The sequence below is a fragment of the Ranitomeya imitator genome, chromosome 3 (genome assembly GCF_032444005.1).
Source record: "Ranitomeya imitator isolate aRanImi1 chromosome 3, aRanImi1.pri, whole genome shotgun sequence".
Taxonomy (NCBI): domain Eukaryota; kingdom Metazoa; phylum Chordata; class Amphibia; order Anura; family Dendrobatidae; genus Ranitomeya; species Ranitomeya imitator.
In genome coordinates this window covers 88613063-88634149 of record NC_091284.1, presented here as the reverse complement: position 1 = coordinate 88634149, position 21087 = coordinate 88613063, and the positions used below count along the sequence as shown (strand labels likewise).

The following is a 21087-nucleotide window of genomic DNA, read 5'->3' as shown; positions in this document are numbered from 1 at the left end:
GTAATCTCAGGGATGTACAAAATTTATTCCTACAAAACAGTGAACGGACGTGAAACTTACGTTAGCTTGATCTGATTTTTACTTCATGTTGATATATTTTTTTATATGCATTTATATTATTTATAACACAATATTTGTAAAAGTTTGTATTTCAAGTGTACATGTTTTTGGTATATTTATTATAATTTGATGTTTGTTTCACTGTGATTTAATTTTACATTTTATATCATAATTGAATCCTACCTCTAATGTCTTAATTATGGCTTTTGGGAGATTAAATATTAACTGCAAGTCAATAACTGTATTTATTTCTCAATCAATATATTTATTTTTCAAAAATAGATTATTGTAAGGCAATGTGAAAAATTACAATAATAAAAAAAAAAATAAAGATATATTTTATATGAAACCAATACTTGAGCTTGTCTTTACTGCTTTTTATGGGATGGCATGGCAAGAAAGATGCCAACAAAAACGTCTGCAATGTATTATGCATTCAGGCAAATATTCAAGGGGAGAAACGCTCTCTAAGGGCGCAGTCAGAAGACACTGAGCGAGATCAGAACACAGTGCTCAGACTGGCAGGCGGCTCTCCCGAACCGAGCGTGACTGCTGCATAGAAATACATCAAGCTGTGAAGCTCGGGTCGGGAGAGCTACCGGCCAGTCCACGCACTGTTTTTTGATCTTGGTCCAAGTTATATGGCCATCTGACTGCACCCTAAAGACAAGTTCAGGCAGCTTTGTGTGTAAAACAGACAATTTTGCATATGCTTGGTACACATCAATATGAGCTTTTCATTTTTTTTTGCCCCAGGCAACACATATTCACAGAATTTCTGTGATCTTTTGCACACATCCATGTACAAAAAAGTAACCTTGTTTCCAATCCATGAGATTCATCCGTTTTTTGTAGATCAGACACGGACACTCATGTCTATGACAATCTCTGAGAAACTGATGAGGATGGGATTGGGGAGAAATAAAAAAATGCACGGACAGTCTCCCTTCTCCAATGTAAAGAAATATGGATGAAAGTAAAATGAATGGCGCATGGGAAAGAAATTATCCATTATTGGTGGATGTAAAATGGAAACGGATGTGACAATGTTGTCCATGGTAGCACTGCACATGGAGGTCCTACTGCTCCATAGTATGGAGGTAATGAGACTCCATATGGCTCCATTCAGGATCTAAACACACGGCTGGTGTCTGCAAGAAACTTTACTGAACGTGCCCCTTTATAAAATACATGACATTTTCTTACTTTATATTACAAAAGTGAGAGATCATGGATCATGTAAGGTTATGGGCAGAGGAAATATAAGCCAGCTCACCCGTGATGCATAAGCCAATCTTCGGGAGCACGGACCCGCTGTGTCCAGGCGTGTAAAATCAAAAAAAGAAGGAATGTCCAGCTTCACCGAATCCGTAAAAAAGAGTTTTCTTTATTCACAAACTTTAAACATGGAGGATACAGACTTCAGCACGAACCATATAGGTAGGGATCTCAACGCGTTTCTGGAGACTAAGCTCCCTTAATCATGACAACAAGGTTATGGGCACCACCAATGGTCTACAGTCACTAGATATAGTCAGGGTTGTCTTGGTGGCTACAGAGTAACTTGTGTTTTTCTGTTTTCTGATATTCTGCAAAATACAACCACAACCCAAAGACAATAGAAATAGAAGTTTATGGCCAAGAACACTGCAATTGTACAAGTCCATTACAATTTCTACTATCTCTAGTGTTAAATAGGTTGTGGTCCGAAACTTCACATTCATGGTTCTGTAAAAAGAAAGCCCTTACAGTTATGTTCAATTGCAAAGATAAAACATCATGTTGCTACATAGAGTTACATTGGATAGATTGTGCACTGAGTGTCACTTTCTCGGTTTTGGCAAAAGCCTGAGTTTTCTCATAGTACGCCGCTTCATTGACAAACGTTGGATAAACAGTATTTTCTCCTTCATAACAGGTAACTTTTCCATCCAGTGAAATAAACATTGGGTCTCCAGGATTTAGAGGTTTCCAGTCCTGATCCTGTAATATAAAAGTAAAGTAAAACATTGAAAGATGATTACCTACTATAGTAAGTAATGGAGTACTAACGTACGACATCGCTTACTGGTGAGCAAATTTTGCCTGAGAGCAGACCCTTCACTGATCTTTAATCAGACCTGATCCTTCGTCACAATGTTATCGGCAGAGCAATGCTCCTGGCTTCCCCACTGTATAGGGAGCAGCACACCCCCATATATACACTTGCCAACAGTCACCATAGAAATGCTACAAATCAAGGAATGCTCCTAAACTCCTCTTTTTGGGTGAGCAATTAACACCTCCTGATACTTTCATGGTCCTGTTTCCGGGACAGTACCTTCAGACCTGCAAGGTATAAACTGAAGGGACCTAACCAGAAGGAACATGGTTGTCAACTGTCCAAATATTCCAGGACAGTCAGAAAAAAATGGGACACTTTTTTGCACAGTGTGAAAAAAAATGTAAGCCGTCTACGAATTTTTTTTAAGCTGAAGAAATTTATACAGATTATTATTAGTGATGAGCGAACATGCTTGGATAAGGCCTAACAAACAGGCAATCTCTGCATGTGTTATGGCTGTTGAACAGCCGGGAGACATGCACCCACGGGGACTGGAACATATTTTTCGAGCACACCGAAGACACTCGGTTAGCACCCGAGCATAGCGGATAACTCATTATCAGAGTACGTTCACTAATCATTATGACTGTAATTATCATCATTATACAGTTAACAGTGAATGCAGATGAGGTCTTTATATCAGAATAATGGGTCACTAATAATAACAATTTATTACGGTTTTCCAATGTGTCTGTAAAATTTTTTACCGGCCTGTGAGTTTTTGATAAACTGTTCAGAAAAAATAAAAAGTCAAGCTGGCAACCCTGAGCAGGAGTCCCAGATATGTCATCACATTATACAATAGGAACACCTTTAAGTTATTATCATATTGAAAGTCCATAAGTGAAAGAGGTACTAGGGAACTGTCCTTTTCCACGCCTAGCTAGATCTTAGAATGCATATACTTTACTTATATAATTTATCAGGTCAAGGTTATGGGCATCCTTACCATAGTGGCAGCCCATGTAGCTCAGGCTCATAGATAGGCATCGGTCAAGTTCAGATTTTGCTCTTGTCCCCAATGTCATTTTCTTTTACATCCTATTATTGGGTCAGAGCCACTCATCACGGTACAGAATATTACACTTTAGGAGGTCACAGACCTCCATGGTGCATGGTGAACGCTCCACAAAGGGAAACTATAGCTTTAATCCCCAGCAAGTACTACATGAACATTTTAAAGATCTGTACAAGGAATAAAATTTAAAAATGAAGTGAATGACATGGCATACCTGGAGGCTTGGATGAATAATTGCACTAAGGTCGCCAATATTGTTTCTGGGGTAATCAATCTTTTCCAGTACACTGTATACTTCAATGCTACATGACGGAAATGCTGTACCTACAATGTGTTTATAAAGAACAAAATCATAATGCTAAAAAAGCCAAAAATTGTATTAAAACTACTTTTATTGCACCAGTAAAATATCATTACTCTCAAAATTACATAATTGCCATTTTAGCCTACATTCACCCTAACAAAGGAAGAGTGGCTTGTTGCTACTGAAAACTAATTTTCAGTCCTAATCTACTGCTGTGGGAGGGTGCCAGGTTTTCCATGGCCCGGGTTTTTGATTCAGTATGCTGTCCCAGCCATGAGCAGCCTCTATGTTCCTCGGAAAAGCCAAGTGGTTCGTTGTTGATACCAACTCCCCTGGCTGCAACCCAACACCATGGGTACGTGCCCCATTAGTCCCCCTATAACTAAGCTTTATCTGTGACGTCTGCTCTGATGTACATCAGCTCACAACCTCAAAATGCAGGGACACCAATTGTGAGAATAGCTCCAGTTGTTGATAATTTGGTTTTCACAGATAGAATCATAGAATGTTAGAGTTGGAAGGGACCTCCAGGGTCATCTTGTCTAACCCCCTGCTCAATGCCGGATTCACCAAACCATCTCAGACAGATGTCTGTCCAGCCTCTGTTTGAAGACTTCCATTGATGGAGAACTCACCACCTCTCGTGACAGCCTGTTCCACTCATTGATCACCCTCACTGTCAAAAAAGTTTTTTCTAATATCTAATCTGTATCTCTCTTTTAGTTTCAGCTTTCTATGATGTCATTGTTTGTATTTAGCATGTAATAATTGGCATACAGTGTCTTTACCTTCATTAAAGTGATTCATGAAGTCAAGTGCATACTTTACTACCTTCCTCATTTTATGCAGAATATCTGCTCGAATAACGCCTTGAGGTTGAGGTCCTACTTCTATGCCTGTTAAAAAAAAATCTAAATAAATATTATCCCAGAGTTTACCATGAGACCTACAGTACTTACAGTATACGTTTATATATATATATATTCTAAATAATTATTTACAATCACAATTTTTTGCAGAAATTTTTATTATTTATATATTGTTTTGGCATTTTCACGATCACTGTGATATATTTGAAATAAAAACCAATTATCACCTTGAAACAAGACACTATGGACATGTTCTGCTCAAACAGTCAGCATGGTTAAGATTCCCTTTTTAGCAAGTCTACAGCAAAAAATTATATTTGTAGAGGTGTCCAAGAAAAATAATGCTTCCTTGTACACAGCACTACATAAATGAACACAGACCTTGTATTTAATGATAACCATTCATGTTACCACTTGTCCCGGAGTTGTTGGGGAAGTTATCTATTGCGTAAAGTCCTCAGGCTGGTTAAAGAGTTTCAGAAACAGAGGCCTTTTTATTTAGTGCAAATTTTTATGTTCTTTCCTAGGGGCAGGACTCATATGGTAATAATGTAGAGCAGCCCCAGAGATTCCTGTGAGCAATGCCCCCTTAGTAAAGACTATAAAATGAGCACTAGATAAAAAAAAAGGCCCATATCTCTGGAACCGTATGGTGGAATAAAAAGAAAAAAAAAAAATATACAAATACAATACATACAGTAAGTCTCAATGGAAAGATATAGAGATCATTTGTGTAATTTTGACATCACACAAATGCCAGCGAAATCTGTACACAAACAGGCATACTCAACTAGCCGATGACAGCTTCACATTAGAATGATATGGACCTCTGAGATTTCAGTGGTGTTTTATTAAATACTGTATGTTGGAGCATGTAGCTTTTTGTTTCCCTGCACATTGCCTTGGATGCAGCATGAGATAACCCAGTATCCATCAGTGAGCTCCTTATGATAAGGAGTTTGTAAAGGTACCGTCACATTTAGCGCCGCTGCAGCGATCCAGATCGCTGCAGCGTCGCTGTGTGGTCGCTGGAGAGCTGTCACACAGACAGCTCTCCAGCGACCAACGATGCCGGTCCCCTGGTAACCAGGGTAAACATTGGGTTACTAAGCGCAGGGCCGCGCTTAGTAACCCGATGTTTACCCTGGTTACCAGCGTAAACGTAAAAAAACCAAACACTACATACTTACCTTCCGCTGTCTGTCCTCCAGCGCTGTGCTTCTCTACACTGACTGACTGAGCGCCGGCCGGAAAGCAGAGCGGTGACGTCACCGGAATGTAAGTATGTACTGTTTGTTGTTTTTTTTTTACATTTACACTGGTAACCAGGGTAAACATCGGGTTACTAAGCGTGGCACTGCACTTAGTAACCCGATGTTTACCCTGGCTACCAGTGAAGTGTCTGCAGGGGGTCCAGCGACGAAAGCATTAAGCTACTTACTGGTAGCGGCATTTTTCGGAGGCCCATGACAGCACACGAGAGAGGGGATCCGCCCTTAAGGAACAGGAAACCTACAGATACAAAAGGGCGGCACCTCTCCCCATGCATCAGTTGTATTTCAGAGCCTGAGAGGACTGCCGCGGTTAGTGGTACACAAATATACATTTTGAAACAAAATAACCCATTATTGTAATAAGACACCATACGTGAGATTTACATATTACGCTATATACATATCAGGAAGTGCTACCCCCACGTGATTAGGGAGGGAACTAAGGGTGCTGTCATGGGCCTCCGAAAAATGCCGCTACCAGTAAGTAGCTTAATGCTTTATTCGGACTCCCATGACAGCACACGAGAGATTTACAGAGATGTAAGCTACCTTAGGGAGGGACTATAGATTGTAGCACCCTTAACCCAAAGGAAAGATCAGGGGAGGACCCCAAATCCAACCGATAGTGTTTAAAGAAAGTGGAAGGGGATGACCATGTGGCCGCCTTACATATCTGCTCCACTGACACTCCAGATCTTTCCGCCCAGGATGACACCATGGCCCGGGTGGAATGTGCCTTTAGATTCTGCGGAGCTGGCCCCCCACCTGCTGTATAAGCTAGAGAGATAGTTTCCCTAATCCATTTAGCCAGTAAATATTTTGATACTCTAAACCCTTTCCTTGGACCTTGGAAGGAAAGAAGCAGTGCCCCATCTTTCTTCCAATTTTCAGTAGCTGAAATATACTGAAGAGATCTCCTGACGTCTAACGTATGAAGCTCCTGCTCTTTAGGATTAGAGGGATTAGGAATAAAGGACGGCAAAACTATCTCCTGTGATCTATGGAAACGTGTCGCCACCTTTGGTAGATATGCTGGGTCTGGTCTAAGGACTACTCTGTCTGACAAGATTTCAGTGTATGGAGGAGCTCTGGAAAGCGCCTGTATATCCCCTATCCTGCGAGCTGAGGTTATGGCAATCAGGAAGGCTGTTTTGAGTGTCAACATTTTGATCGAGGCCTCCTGCAGAGGTTCAAAGGGGGGTTTAGTGAGAGAGGACAGAACTAAATTTAAATCCCATGGAACTGTTCTGTCTTTATGCAGTGGTGTAGATCTACTAACTGCCTTCATAAACCTCGCTATCCAGTAGTTATTAGCTATATTACAGGAAAACAGGGCACCCAAAGCTGAGACCTGTACTCTAAGGGTACTAGGAGAGAGTTTTAACTCGAACCCCTTTTGTAGGAACTCTAAGATTTGTTGTATTGGCACCCCGTCTTGGATATTAAATTTTGAACAAGTCAAGAACTTTCTCCAAGTCCTAGAGTAGATTCTCGTAGTTATTTGCTTTCTACTCTTTAGGAGTGTCTCTACTAAGTTTGGAGAGAAGCCTTTCCCCACTAATAGTGACCGTTCAAACTCCATGCCGTTAAATGGAGCGCCGCCACTTGTGGATGGGAGATCGGTCCCTGAGAAAGCAAGTTCGGGATCTCTGGCAGTACCCAGGGGACCGCTACGGACATTGTCTTGAGCCAGGCAAACCAGGTTCTTCTGGGCCAAAAGGGGGCGATAAGGATGACTTTCGCTCGATCCTTCCTGATTTTCCTCACCACCAGAGGTATCAGGTTCAGTGGTGGGAAAGCATAGGCCAGTGGAAAATCCCATTTTATCAGAAACGCGTCCACCGCCAGGGGATTCTCCCTGGGATTTAGGGAGCAAAAGAGTTTTACTTTTCTGTTGTTTCTGGTGGCGAATAGATCCACCACTGGTTGACCCCATCTGCGGACGATAAGTTTGAAAATGTCCTCGTTGAGAGACCATTCTCCCTGTTTTAACACATTTCGGCTGAGGAAATCCTGCTGATCCTGATCTGAATCCATTTTTAGTAAATTAGAGCCAGAACCCGGGAACATGCCGCTGGAGCCGCCTTATAAAGCCCCTCCTTCGGTCAGCGCACCTTGCCCAGCTTGCTCGTTTAATTTTCCCGCCCTCCCGCAGCTGTGGGGGATCAATCGTCACCCAGGAGGGATTGCGGCATGATCTCCGGTGGGCGCCGCCATCTTGGAGCCCCTGCGCAGGAGCTCACCGACCCGGAAGTCGTCGCCGGCTCCGCCCCCCGACGTCACCACAGCTTACAGCGCTCCTGTCAGCGCTGCAGCCATCGTGGAACGCCGAGGCCGGCCAGCTACGTTCCGATCGGCGCCCCCTAGACGCTGCCGCGCCCCCCCTGCACAGAGAGACCCACAGCACACGGGAAGAGCGACTTACCATATGCTGGCCCCGGAGACCGGACACCCCCTGGCGACCGCTCCACGCTGTCTAGTCACCGCCGTGCCGCCCTGCCAGGGCCACCGTGACTACTTCAGGTACCCGCACCGGCCGAAGTGGGAGACCCCCTCGCCACCAGAATCGGTCCGGCCGGCCTGGACTCCAGTCCCTTCAGGAACAGGAAACCAACTGATGCATGGGGAGAGGTGCCGCCCTTTTGTATCTGTAGGTTTCCTGTTCCTTAAGGGCGGATCCCCTCTCTCGTGTGCTGTCATGGGAGTCCGAATAAATAAAGTTCTGGACTTTCTGCTCCGACCAACGATGTCACAGCAGGATCCTGATCGCTGCTGCCTGTCAAACTGAACGATATCGCTAGCCAGGACGCTGCAATGTCACGGATCGCTAGCGATATCATTCAGTGTGAAGGTACCTTAACCCTTATCTGTGGTTTAGAATTCATGCAGATGTCCAGGGTTCTCTGACCACAATGAATGGAGTGGTTGGGGGTCTCCCGACCCGAGCGTGGCAGCCTCATAGAAATACATGAACCAGTTATGATCTGATCGGGAGACCCGCAGCCAGTCTGTGTATTAGTGGTCCATACATACACGTGTGAATGAGGCCTTACAGAGCTCTTCTCATCTGATCTATGATGGCATGAACATTCAGCAGTTCTTTGATGTGGCCATGAGTCAGCACTGATGAACTTCCCATCAGATTGAGCTCACTGAGATTCTGCGCAAACTCATTCTGTAGCCAATGCAAAGAATCCATCAGTCAGCTCATTTTGTAAAGCCTTTATATGGTTTTTGCAGAGCTCCTCTATGCTGATTAGTAACCACAACAAAGTTATGTTGAACCTTCACATGACCACAGATCTGCTGAAAGGAGCTCAGTAAAGGTACCGTCACACTAAGCGACGCTGCAGCGATACCGACAACGATCCGGATCGCTGCAGCGTCGCTGTTTGGTCGCTGGAGAGCTGTCACACAGACAGCTCTCCAGCGACCAACGATCCCGATGTCCCCGGTAACCAGGGTAAACATCGGGTTACTAAGCGCAGGGCCGCGCTTAGTAACCCGATGTTTACCCTGGTTACCATCGTTAAAGTAAAAAAAACAACCGCTACATACTTACCTACCGCTGTCTGTCCTCGGCGCTCTGCTTCTCTGGTCTGGCTGTGAGCGCCGGGCAACCGGAAAGCAGAGCGGTGACGTCACCGCTCTGCTTTCCGGCCGCTGTGCTCACAGCCAGACCAGAGAAGCAGAGCGCCGGGGACAGACAGCGGTAGGTAAGTATGTAGCGGTTGTTTTTTTTTTACTTTAACGATGGTAACCAGGGTAAACATCGGGTTACTAAGCGCGGCCCTGCGCTTAGTTACCCGATGTTTACCCTGGTTACCAGCGAAGACATCGCTGAATCGGTGTCACACACGCCGATTCAGCGATGTCTACGGGGAGTCCAGCGACGAAATAAAGTTCTGGACTTTCTTCCCCGACCAGCGACAGCACAGCAGGGGCCTGATCGCTGCTGCCTGTCACACTGGACGATATCGCTAGCGAGGACGCTGCAACGTCACGGATCGCTAGCGATATCGTCTAGTGTGACGGTACCTTAAGGCAAACTCCCCATCGGAATTAGCTAATTCCTCAGCCAACAATAGACAGTGCAACAGAGAGGCGATACAATGTAAACCATGCATAATTCGTAATGAAATCCAACTGCAAAAACACATTTTAGTCCACAATATATGCATTTAAGTAAAAAAAAATAATAATGCCCCCCTGAATCATGTACTTGAGGAGAGTCCAGGATCACTTACCTATAGAATGCTTTGCTATAGAGCGAGTTGTTGTATATTTGACTCCAGGGTGTTCAATTAATAACACAGGACAGTGTTCAGGAGCCATGGACTTCTGTGGTATAGAAGTAAAAAAAAGGCAAATACAATTATATTACACAGAAGTAGCTAATATGGCAAACTGAATAAAACAAAAATCCTCCCTGAACCCTGTCCTGCCCTCTCTACGCCAACATACTGTATATAGGGGGCTATGTGAGGTTTCATACTGTATATAGGAGGCTATGTGAGGTTTCATACTGTATATGGAAGGCTATGTGGGAGCTCATATTATGTATAGGAGGTTACGTGGTTGCTCATTCTGTATATAGGAGGCTATATGGGGGCTCGTACTGTATATAGGAAGCTATGTGGGGGCTCATACTGTATGTAGGAGGCAATGTGGGGACTCATACTGTATATATGAGGCTTTGTGGAGGTTCATACTGTATATAGGAGGGCTTTGTGGGAGCTCATACTGTACAGTATATAGGAGACTATGTGATTGCTCATACTGTATATAGGAGGATATTTGAGGTCTCATAATGTATATAGGAGACTATGTGGGGGCTCATAATGTATATGGGAGGGCCATGTGGGAGGCTCATACTGTATATAGAAGGCTATGTGGGGGCTCATAATGTATATAGGAGGCTATGCGGGGGCTCATATTATATATAGGAGGCCATGTGGGAGGCTCATACTGTATATAGAAGGCTATGTGGGAGGCTCATACTGTATTTAGGAGACTATGTGGGGGCTTACAATGTATATAGGAGGGCCATATGGTGGACTCACACTGTATATAGGAGGCAATGTGGGGAGTTGTACTCTATATAGGGTGGAGTCAGCATACTTAATTCTGTCTAATGTCACATAACATTAATAATATAAAAATAATAATACTAATATTGAGCAGAATTAATTTCCGCCTGTTGGTTCTGCCTTTACATAAGTCACAGTCTCTTATTCCACAGATAAGTTAATTGCCCACCTCTGGCCTGGATAGATCTCTTATCCTACCTGAATGTAATTACACATCTGTATAGTGAAGTTATCTCGTGAGTTCTCCAGGATCAGTGTCGCTCCCATGTGAGCAGTGGTGTTGTGCAGGTCCAGTATTACATCATAAGCGTCTTTACTACCTTTTGGTCCGAATAAAGAATTGATTTTTTGTGCTTGTGTAATTTCGTATGGTATTTTTCCTGTACGGTCATTGCTGCAAAATAAGAAATGTTTCTCATATAAAACGAATATAAATCTGCCTATACACAGAACTTATGCAATATAATTTCAATATAAAAGTGACATTTATTTATTTATTTTTTTTTAAATCTCTGCCCGGCATAACGAGTGCCTCTACTGCTTACTATGATTCAGGCCATTGCAGGACCTAGTAAGCAGCAGGGGCAATGATGCCAGGCAGAGAATTGATGGGGCAGGTTGGAACACTGCCATAGTCTGACCACCACAGAGAACCAAACTGGACACCGGATGAGGGTTGCTAAAACCATTTGGTTCATCCCTAGTCAGGCTACTATATTGATGTGTGACTACAGAGCTGCACCAAACACTACACAGATGTAGGTGGCCTTAGCCTTCATGCAATCAGACACATCTCTTCATGCTGTCACTAGTCTTCTGTCACACACATCTTATGCTTCCTCCTGTCACGGCTTAGGTTCTGGGATACATCCTACTGACTGACAACTTTCCATTCTTCAGCTCAAAGAGACAATTCTTTTGACTATTAGAATGTTAGTATCCTGAGTGTATAGAAATGCTGGACAATTCCCCACAGGAACATTCCTGGCAATGACACAGTCTACTCAGCTCATGCCAAGAACAGACCCCAGGAACAACAAACAGGATAACTCCGCACAACCCACAAACAACTTTGAGAGAAAGTGAAGAGAAATGTTCTGTCCTCAGCACTGGAAGACCTGCTGCTAAATGCTGCACTAAGGACATTTTCACCCTTTCCTATATGGAAGTCAAAGTCACACATGAAGGTTTTGGCAGTTTTTTTAAGCAAAGTCTGAAGTAGATCAAAAAAGAAGTATGGCGGCAACGTATGGACACAGGCTTTCAAAAAAATAAAGTGATGAACAACCACACACCAAGAGCTGCATCTAAGGCCGGGGTCATACTAGCGAGTTTTACGGACGTATGAGAGGCGCAATAACTACGCATTGCACACTGACCAATGTGTCATGATTCCAATGGCAGGGAATCACAAAAGGACAAGCACCAACGAGCTCTAGGGTGATGGAACCTGAGCTGACCGCGACCCTAAACCTGAACACACAAATAATAGCCGGGGAACGTGCCTACGTTGATCCTAGACGTCTCGCACCAGCCGAAGATCTAACTTCCCCTATTAGAAGAAACACAGACCTCTCTTGCCTCCAGAGAAATACCCCACAGAAATAGCAGCCCCCCACATATAATGACGGTGAAATGAGAGGAAGGCACATACACAGTATGAAAACAGATTCAGCAAAATGAGGCCCACTAAAACTAGATAGCAGAGGATACAAAAGTAAACTGCGCGGTCAGCAAAAAACCCTTCAAAAAACCATCCTGTAATTACTTGAACTCATGTTCCAACTCATGGAACATGAGGAGCAATTACAGCCCACTAAAGCAACCAGCAGCAAAGAGACAATTATATGCAAGCTGGAAAAGACAAAAATAAAGCAAAACGTGGAACAAGAAAAATCAAAACTTAGCTTGTCCTGAAGATTACTGAAGCCAGAAGCTGAGGTAACAAAACACTCTGATAACCTTGATAGCCGGCGGGGAAATGACAAGAAAGCCCGGTTAAATAGGAAACTCCCAAATCCTAATAGAACAGGTGGACACCAGAGACAGCAGAACACAAATCACCCAGTACCATCAGTAACCACCAGAGGGAGCCCAAGAACAGAACTCACAACACCAATGATTCTCTATGGGGCAGCTTCTATCTGCCGTATATTTCACAGGATATGAGACATGGTTAACAAACAGTAAACCATTTCATATCCCTTTTTTTTTTTTTTTTACATATTCCTCACTAATAATGTTCCAAGTGTTTGTGTGCAAAATTTGGGAGCTCTAGCTGTTAAAATAAAGGGTTAAATCACGGGGAAAAAATGGCGTGGGCTCCCGCACAATTTTCTCCGCCAGAGTGGGAAAGCCAGTGACTGAGGGCAGATATTAATAGCCAAGAGAGGGACCATGGTTATGGGACCCCCCCCCCTGGCTAAAAACATCTGCCCCCAGCCACCCCAGAAAAGGTACATCTGTAAGATGCGCCTATTCCGGCACTTAACCACTCTCTTCCCACTTCCGAGTAGCAGTGGGATATGGGGTAATAAAGGGTTAATGTCACCTTGCTCGCTTGATTTGCATGGGAATTCTTAAAATTGCTAAGCACATTCAATCTGCTATCTTTGGACCACATATTATTATTATTATACATTTTTATAGCGCCATTTATTCCATGGCGCTTTACATGTGAAGGGGGCAAATTTAGACAAGTACAATAAACATGAGTAAAACAAGGCACACACAAGTACAGGAGGAGAGAGGACCCTGCCCGCGAGGGCTTACAGTCTACAGGGGATGGGTGAGAATGCACTAGGAGAGGGTAGAGCTGGTCATGCGGAGGTTCAGTAGACTGAGGATCACTGCAGGTTGTAGACTTGTTGGAAGAGGTCGGTCTTCAGGTTCCTTTTGAAGGTTTCCGTGGTAGGCGAGAGCCTGATGTGTTGGGGTAGAGAGTTACAGAGTATAGGAGAAGCACACGAGAAGTCTTGGTGCGGTTGTGGGAGGAAGAGATGAGAGGGGAGTAGAGAAGGAGATCATGAGAGGATCGGAGGCTGCGTGTGGGTAGGTACCTGGAGACCATGTCAGAGATGTATGGAGGAGTCAGGTTATGAATGGCTTTGTATGTCATTGTTAGTGTTTTGAACTCTGGGCAATAGGAAGCCAAGACATATGTGACCATTCTAGATGCAGCGTAATACAATAACATTTTAAGAATTGTTTTTGAGCGTAAAACAGATAATTACTCAAGATTGAAAACATTTATATCTGATAACCTCTCCAGGCACTAACCTTGCAATTATCATTTTGGCCAAACTGAAACCACTGTCCATTACGGTGCGGGTACAGACCGCGATGCACGGACTGGCATTGGGCCTCTTAACCCTAATTCCACAGCCCTATAGGCATCCATGACCCTGTCGTGTTGGGGTCAGGAGACCCTCAGCCAGGCCATGCATTGAAGTCTGTACTCTGTATATGGATATCTGACTTGGGCTTTAGTCGCGGAGATAATCAGGCTGTACAGAGATGCATAGTCGTTGCTTCCTCTACCATCCAAACCAACTTATATTCTACAATATATTAAAAATACAAGGGAAAGTGTTCTTACCTAAGACTTTCACTGTCAAAAACTCTGTTCAGGTCAGTGTCAATATATCTAACACATTTCTCCACCGCTTTTGGGTTGGCAATGAATGGTCTCACCTCCATACCCGGTTTGGTAATTTCCCCTCCATGTTTTAACCAGTGTTTAACTAGTAAAACTCCAGATAACTCATTTCCATGTGTGCCCCCAAATATAGCCACTTTGTGTATGGCAGAGAGAGTACTGCTTGCGGCCATGTTGACAGCTGAAATGTATAAAAAGACAAATGTCAGTAGAGGCTAAAACAGAAGGTGCGGATGCATTTTCATAAATTAATTCTTCCAATTTAATTCATTATATATTAGATAAAGTATAGCACAAGAGATTTAAATGAGAAATTCCATTCTAGTTGCATACTCATCCAATGGTTGGCTGGTTGGAGCCAACCCCCATCTGATGTGTATGGAGTTCTTCAGGCTTTGCCCACACAGCATTTTTTGAGGTGGATAAATCCAACAGGTTTTTCATGGGATATTTTTTCGGGAAATGCTCCTTTCTTGAGCCGTTCTTAGAAAAGTATTTATTTTCCTGAAGGTGAAGAATTTTGGAAGACGATTTTTCCTGAATCCTTTTTGCCGCCATTTGATATGATTGATTTTGCTCCAAACTAGTCATAGACTCCCCCCACCCACCCTCCTCCAGCACATTTTTAGGGGAAAAGAAGTAAAAACAACCTATATAAACAGTAGAGAGGATTTCTTGCTGGAAAAAAATAGGTAATTTTCAAAGCATTTTTGAGGAAGATTTTGGAGTAGATCTGCTCTGGGAACGCAGCGGAGGAGTGCTACCTCACATAACAGACATGTCACGCCGTAAATGGCAATAAAGGGGCAGGACGGCGAAATGGAACCCGTACCTGTCCCTGACTCTATAAGGGGTCCTGACTTGCCCTTATCTCAGGGTACCTATAGTGGTTAGGAGGCCTGAGCCGCCAGCATATCCCTGTCTCTTGAGAAGACCCTATCAGTGGCCCCCTCTCCCCCCCCAGGAAGGAGGACTGCACAAAAATAGCAAAACGAAAAATAGACAGGGAATACAGACAAAGTAAGTAAAATAGCAAACACCCTGAAAACTCACACAATAACAGAGGAAACACTGAGTAGGGAAAAAAGGGGGGAAAGAACAAAGGAGAGAAAACAGGTTTAACATGCAACCAAATAAGCAGACAACAATCTTAGTAGATAAACCTCCAAGCTCCAACACTACGCTCCTTCACACTCCAAGCCAGGCAGCTGAACTGATCACTGACAACAGTTGTAGTCAAAGCTAGGTCTATATAGAGGACAAGATTACCAAATCCAATTCAGCTGAGAGACCAAGCTCTCAGCAACAAGGTTAACTCATGCACTGCTGGCATAAGGCAGCCAGGTCAGAACTCAGGAGAAGAGTTTCTGTTCACTGTGTGTGAACAAGGCCCAGAGCGCTGCGGTTCCCTGAAGCCTCTTAGTCGCGGTAGCCCCGTGACAAGACACTCTTCTGCTTTTTAGGCCACAGTTCAAATAAACACTGCATTTCTCAGACTAGTCACGTCTACAAACTGCTGATGTGACTGGGTCCGTGTGCTCGTCTGTATACTAGGTGGGTGCAGGAGCATTAATCCATCATATCGAACGATCGTTTTATATGGATGGGTGCTGTCTGAGTAAAGATGGGATAGCACGCCGACCAATGTAATTCAATATGGCTGTTCAGATTACAGGTTTTTCAGACAAACCAATTGTCTGTATGAACAAAAAAAAATATTGCAGCATGCAATTGTCTTATGTATATCGGATGAAGCTTGCGTATACAAGTCTATTGGTGCACAAAACAAGTTAAAAAATAAAATAATCGAATGCCATACGAATCATCTGTACAGCATCCAATTTTACAGATACATTGCCATTATTAATTAGGAAACTGTATTTGATCAGGAACATTTGAAAACATTGATGTATAAATATGTATATCACACAGACGTAAAATATGGACCCTTGGACAAAATATGGATGAAAATCTTGCAAGTTTTCTATAATGTTTTTCATAGGGACATCTGATTGCTGTCTAAAACTAGCACTGTCAGATCTACAAAACAGACGACTTTCAGTGGTCTTTTTGCCGTCCAAGTATGAAGAAGTATTGTACAAAGACGATAATTTAATGATGCAAAAGTATCAATAATAATCACAATTCTGTAATAAATACTGTAATAATCGTGAACGGCTTATATAAGGCAGGTAGAATTGTCCGTATATCTTACCTGCGGCAGCACGTGAAATGCTTTTTGTCCTGCTATTTCTGCTCCTTCATTGCTTCCCAGCTTTATCTTGACGTTACTTTCTTGCCCTTTTGTACCGGAGTTTCCGAGGGGCGATTGGACTTCGCGACTTTTCCACTGAACAGTAACTTTCTTCCCAAATGAATATTGTACAGTGGTTAAAGAAAAACAAGGAACAGTGAAAACAGCGACATTACAATCTAAGACGCAGGCGCTTGGGTGTGCACACACAGAGGAGGGGTCCTGTAACAGACCCCGGGGGGCTAGTTTGGACACAGCTGTAAAACTTTACTCTCAGTCAAATTTTCTGCAAGATTCTTGAGGTCGAGCGACACATCTCAGGCCTTATGTTCCTGCCGCTGATATGTCTCACAAAAACAAAGGGAGAAAAGTAGAAGAAAGCAAGTCTTGTTTCACTTCCTACACCCCAAGCACATAGCAAGGAAGCTCAGTAATGTGACTAACAACCGCTGCCGCCTGTGTAGTCTTTCCCTCATAACCTGATCACTCGCTCTATACAAGAAACCGCCAGAGAAGAAGCGTCACCTACCTTATAGGAGAGTCTGAGAAAAGGAACAGACCATAAAGTCTCCTACACTCTGGGACAGCCCTGCAGATGAGCAAGCTCCGAGCCAGCTGACTGATCTGCTGAGTACACAGCTCCAGTACATGAACTTGTCTCAGGTCACCGCTCAGATCAGAAAACATAACCGACCTCTGATGAACCCATTCCTATATACTAGGAACCATATGTGCAGCAGCAAATGGATGGTCATTGTAGCAATGGTTGCAGGTGCATAGTTTCCAACATTTCTGGAGACTTAAGTTCCTCCTTTGATCCTCTCAGAAACTAATGATGGGTTGTTTGCAAACAATCTGGTACAAAGAAGCCGGCTCACTAGTGTGACCGATGGGAGAGACACAGTCTCTGAATAAAATGACAACGTACACCGTGTCTGCGAACTGAGATACTAATTTGGCTTTTATCCTAAGTCATATTGCACGACTCGTTAAAGAGTTGATTGTGACTTGTAGGATCGCTACTTCCAACAGGTGGCGCTATAGAGTTAAGTCCTCTTTTTCTCAGAAGAGGCAATTTGCATATTTAATGTTCAACAGATGAGGCCCCGCCAATACTGCCGAAACCCCACCTAGCAATTTCATTGGCTCGCTGTAGAACAGAGGGGCTTCTGTTGCGAGTGGGCAGAGTTTTGGCTGCATTGTTTTTTTTCTTAAAGGGAATTAGTCAGCAAGTTTTTGCTATGCAAGCTGAGAACAGAATGAGATGGGGGTTAAAACGCTGAACTGAACAATATGTCACATATCCGGCTGTGTGCTGTTGTTTACTTTCACCTTGTGATTAAGGCTACTTTCACACTAGCGTCGTTCGACGCACGTCACAATGCGTCGTTTTGGAGAAAAAACGCATCCTGCCGGCAACTTTTCTCCGTAGCCTTTCATTAGCGACGCATTGCGACAGATTGCCACACGTTGCATCCGTCGTGCGACGGATGCGACGTGTTTTTGCAGTCCATCGGGACAAAAAAACGTTGCTTGCAACGTTTTTTTGTCCGTCGGGTCCGCTTTTTCCGACCGCGCATGCGCGGCCGGAACTCTGCCCCCTCCTCCCCGGACCTTACAATGGGGCAGCGGATGCATTGTAAAACTGCATCCGCTCCCCCGTTGTGCTTTTATTTCACAGCATGCGTCAGTACGTCAGCCCGACGCACTGCGATGGGCCCGTACTGATGCTAGTGTGAAAGTAGCCTTACGTTGCAGTGACTATCAGGCACCCAGAAAATTGTCTGACTCCGCCCCTTCTGGGATAAGCACCTCACTGTTTATAGAGAGGGCCTGGTGTGGGCGGGGTTAGCTTCCACGTCTCTGCTTCATGCTAAGGGTATGTGCACACGTTCAGGATTTCTTGCAGAAATTTCCTGACAAAAAACGGACATTTCTGCCAGAAATCCGCATGCGTTTTTTTCGCCCGTTTTTTTTCCGGAGCTTTCCCAAGGCATTAAATAGCGGGAAAAACACGAAAAATCCACAAAATTAATGAACATGCTGCTTTTTTTACCGCGATGCATTTTTTTTTCGCGGAAAAAAAACCGCATCATGTGCACAAAAATTGCGTAATGCATTCTAAATGATAGGATGCATATGTATGCATTTTTATCGCGGAAAAAGGCCGAAAAATGTGTGCACATAGCCTTAATCTAAAAACTTTGATTGTGTCAAAACAGTTGCACCTAGTAAACTAAGTGGTACATCGTTGGATTCAGGGTCTGTTTGCCTACATTATGCTGCTCTCATATGAGGTAGAAAAAAACCTGCTGACAGATTCCTTTTATGATACAATGTGCTCATATGTGAAAATATATTTCATAGGAATCGGTTTGGGATCCCAAAGAGGCTGCTCTTTTTGGTGAGTGGACTCAAATGATTTAGTTCCCAAAAAAAGAGATGGGTTGCCCATTAGTAACAGGAACCACCTCTGTTCCTGGAAATCCCCATGGCTCACCTGGAGTTTAAATAAACCCCCTTCCTTTCAGCGTAGGAGTCCCAAAAACACATGCACAAGCTTAGAAACACTTAATTTACTAAAGCTGTTTTGGGACTCCAGTTTCCATGATAGATGGGGAGCCCATCAGAAAATGACCTATTGTTTAAATTAGGGTTATGTGTTACATGTAGTTTTTAAAGATTTTTGGCAATTTTTCTTTTAATTTCACAATTTGTATTAAAAAACTAAATGTGATCTTGTATTTTTCACACTAGGACTTTTTAAATCTAATTCTCCCAGTCCTTTGGGGAAGCGTTTTCAGCAGTCTCATTATCAGTGTAACGCTGGTGGATGTGAACCCACTGCACCATAGGCCGGGCTTACCCTGGAGGGGCACAACTAAATGAGTACCTGGTGTTCACTAGAGCCCCTGGTGGTGAGGTTAGGCTTGGCCGCAGTTAGTAGCCAGGTGCCACTCCGAGGCAGTCCCTGGTACTGCGGCAGCTGACCGAAGAGTCAGAGGCATGGGTAGCAGTATGGAGATGCGAGACAGAAGCGAAGTCAGATTGTCTGGGGTCGAGGCAGGCTGCACAGGATCAGAAAGCATAACAGAGGTCAGGAGTGGAGAGGTCAACCAGGATGGGTAAACAGGTCAGGACGTTAATGGGAAGCTGGATACAGGCGGTTGCAATCACAGACACTAATAAAGCAAAAACCACTTTCGAGCAAGGGATAGAGGAAGGAGCTGCCTTAAATAGAGCCTTTTCACATGAGATAGGCCATGGAGCCAAATCTCTGCAGGACACAGCAGGGTAAATTCCTGCACAGACCGATCAAGCCCTCTTAAAGGGAACCTGTCACCCCCAAAATCGATGGTGAGGTAAGCTCACCATCATCAGGGGCTTACCTACAGCATTTTGGAATGCTGTAAATAAGCCGCTGATGTTACATGAAAGAGGAGAAAAAGAGGTTAGATTATACTCACCCAGGGGCGGTCCCGCTGCGGTCCGGTCAAATGGGTGTCTCAGGTCCACTCCGGCGCCTCCCTTCTTCATTCCATGATGTCCTCTTCTGGTCTTCACGCCGCGGCTCCAGCGCATGCGTACTTTGTCTGCCCTGTTGAGGGCAGAGGAAAGTACTGCAGTGCGCAGGCGCCGGAAAGGTTAGAGAGGCCCGGCGCCTGCACACTGCAGTACTGTGCTCTGCCCTCAACAGGGCAGACAAAGTACGCCTGCGCTGGAGCCGCGGCATGAAGACCAGAAGAGGAAGTCATGGAATGAAGATGGGAGGCGCCGGAGTGGACCTGAGACACCCATTTGACCAGACCGCAGCGGGACCGCCCCTGGGTGAGTATAATCTAACCTCTTTTTCTCCTCTTTCAGGTTACATCGGGGGCTTATATAAGCCCCTGATGACGGTGAGCTTACCTCACCATCGATTTTGGGGGTGACAGGTTCCCTTTAAGACTAGATGGGTTCCTCATGCAGCAGCAGCAGCAACACAGAGCTGTACAAGCAGAAACAAGTTCAGCGGCACAGCCTGCTGTGAGGAGAAACTGTGCGGTGATTGGGGCGGCGCTGAGGTTATGTAGCGGTGCCTGAACGACACCACTGGGCAGGACTGAAATACAGTACAGTAGAGAAGGAGGTAGAAACAAAACACCAGCTTTATTGAAAGACAGAGGATTATATGCCTGAAAATAAGACTAACAGTTATTGTAATGATTACAGCAATAATACATAGAAGGAGAGATAGCTAGAATGTGTCACACAAGCTGTGATCCAGCTATGACAATGCAAAGTTAAATGCAAACAGTACAGTATAAACAATTTCTACAAACTACTCTCTTCTAACTTCTTACCTGTTCTACACCCTAACACAGTTAAACATCAGTGTCTCACTGCCAGTTCTGTAGAGCTTGGAAAAAAGTCAGGTAGCTGCTGCTTGGTCCTGATGTAGTGGCTCCTGATGTAG

General features: G+C 44.1%; 1 protein-coding gene across 4 annotated transcripts; it reads right to left on the bottom strand.

The window, feature by feature from the left end:
• Positions 1 to 1427: 1427 nt before the first annotated feature.
• ASPA (aspartoacylase) lies at positions 1428 to 17311 on the bottom strand. 4 transcript variants are annotated; one of them, XM_069761081.1, is made up of 8 exons: positions 17161 to 17311; positions 16593 to 16742; positions 14318 to 14558; positions 10918 to 11113; positions 9877 to 9970; positions 4275 to 4382; positions 3397 to 3506; positions 1428 to 2043 (listed from the first exon to the last, which is right to left on the bottom strand). In XM_069761081.1, exons 3-8 carry the CDS (start codon positions 14548 to 14550, stop codon positions 1846 to 1848), a joined length of 939 nt encoding a protein of 312 aa, XP_069617182.1. In that variant the 5' UTR covers positions 14551 to 14558; positions 16593 to 16742; positions 17161 to 17311; the 3' UTR covers positions 1428 to 1845. The 4 variants fall into 4 exon arrangements, with proteins under 4 accessions (XP_069617182.1, XP_069617183.1, XP_069617185.1 ...); XM_069761082.1 differs by having other exon boundaries at positions 16593 to 16738; positions 17161 to 17308; XM_069761084.1 differs by lacking the exon at positions 4275 to 4382.
• Between the last annotated feature and the right edge of the window lie 3776 nt (positions 17312 to 21087).

Coding starts and splice junctions, on each gene's coding strand:
- ASPA (XM_069761081.1), bottom strand. CDS start 14,550: ATGGCCGCAAGCAGTACTCTCTCTGCCATACACAAAGTGGCTATATTT. Junction 9,971..10,917: donor AGATGTGTAATTACATTCAG/GTAGGATAAGAG, acceptor TCTATACCACAG/AAGTCCATGGCTCCTGAACA. Junction 2,044..3,396: donor TTATTCATCCAAGCCTCCAG/GTATGCCATGTC, acceptor TTTATATTACAG/GATCAGGACTGGAAACCTCT.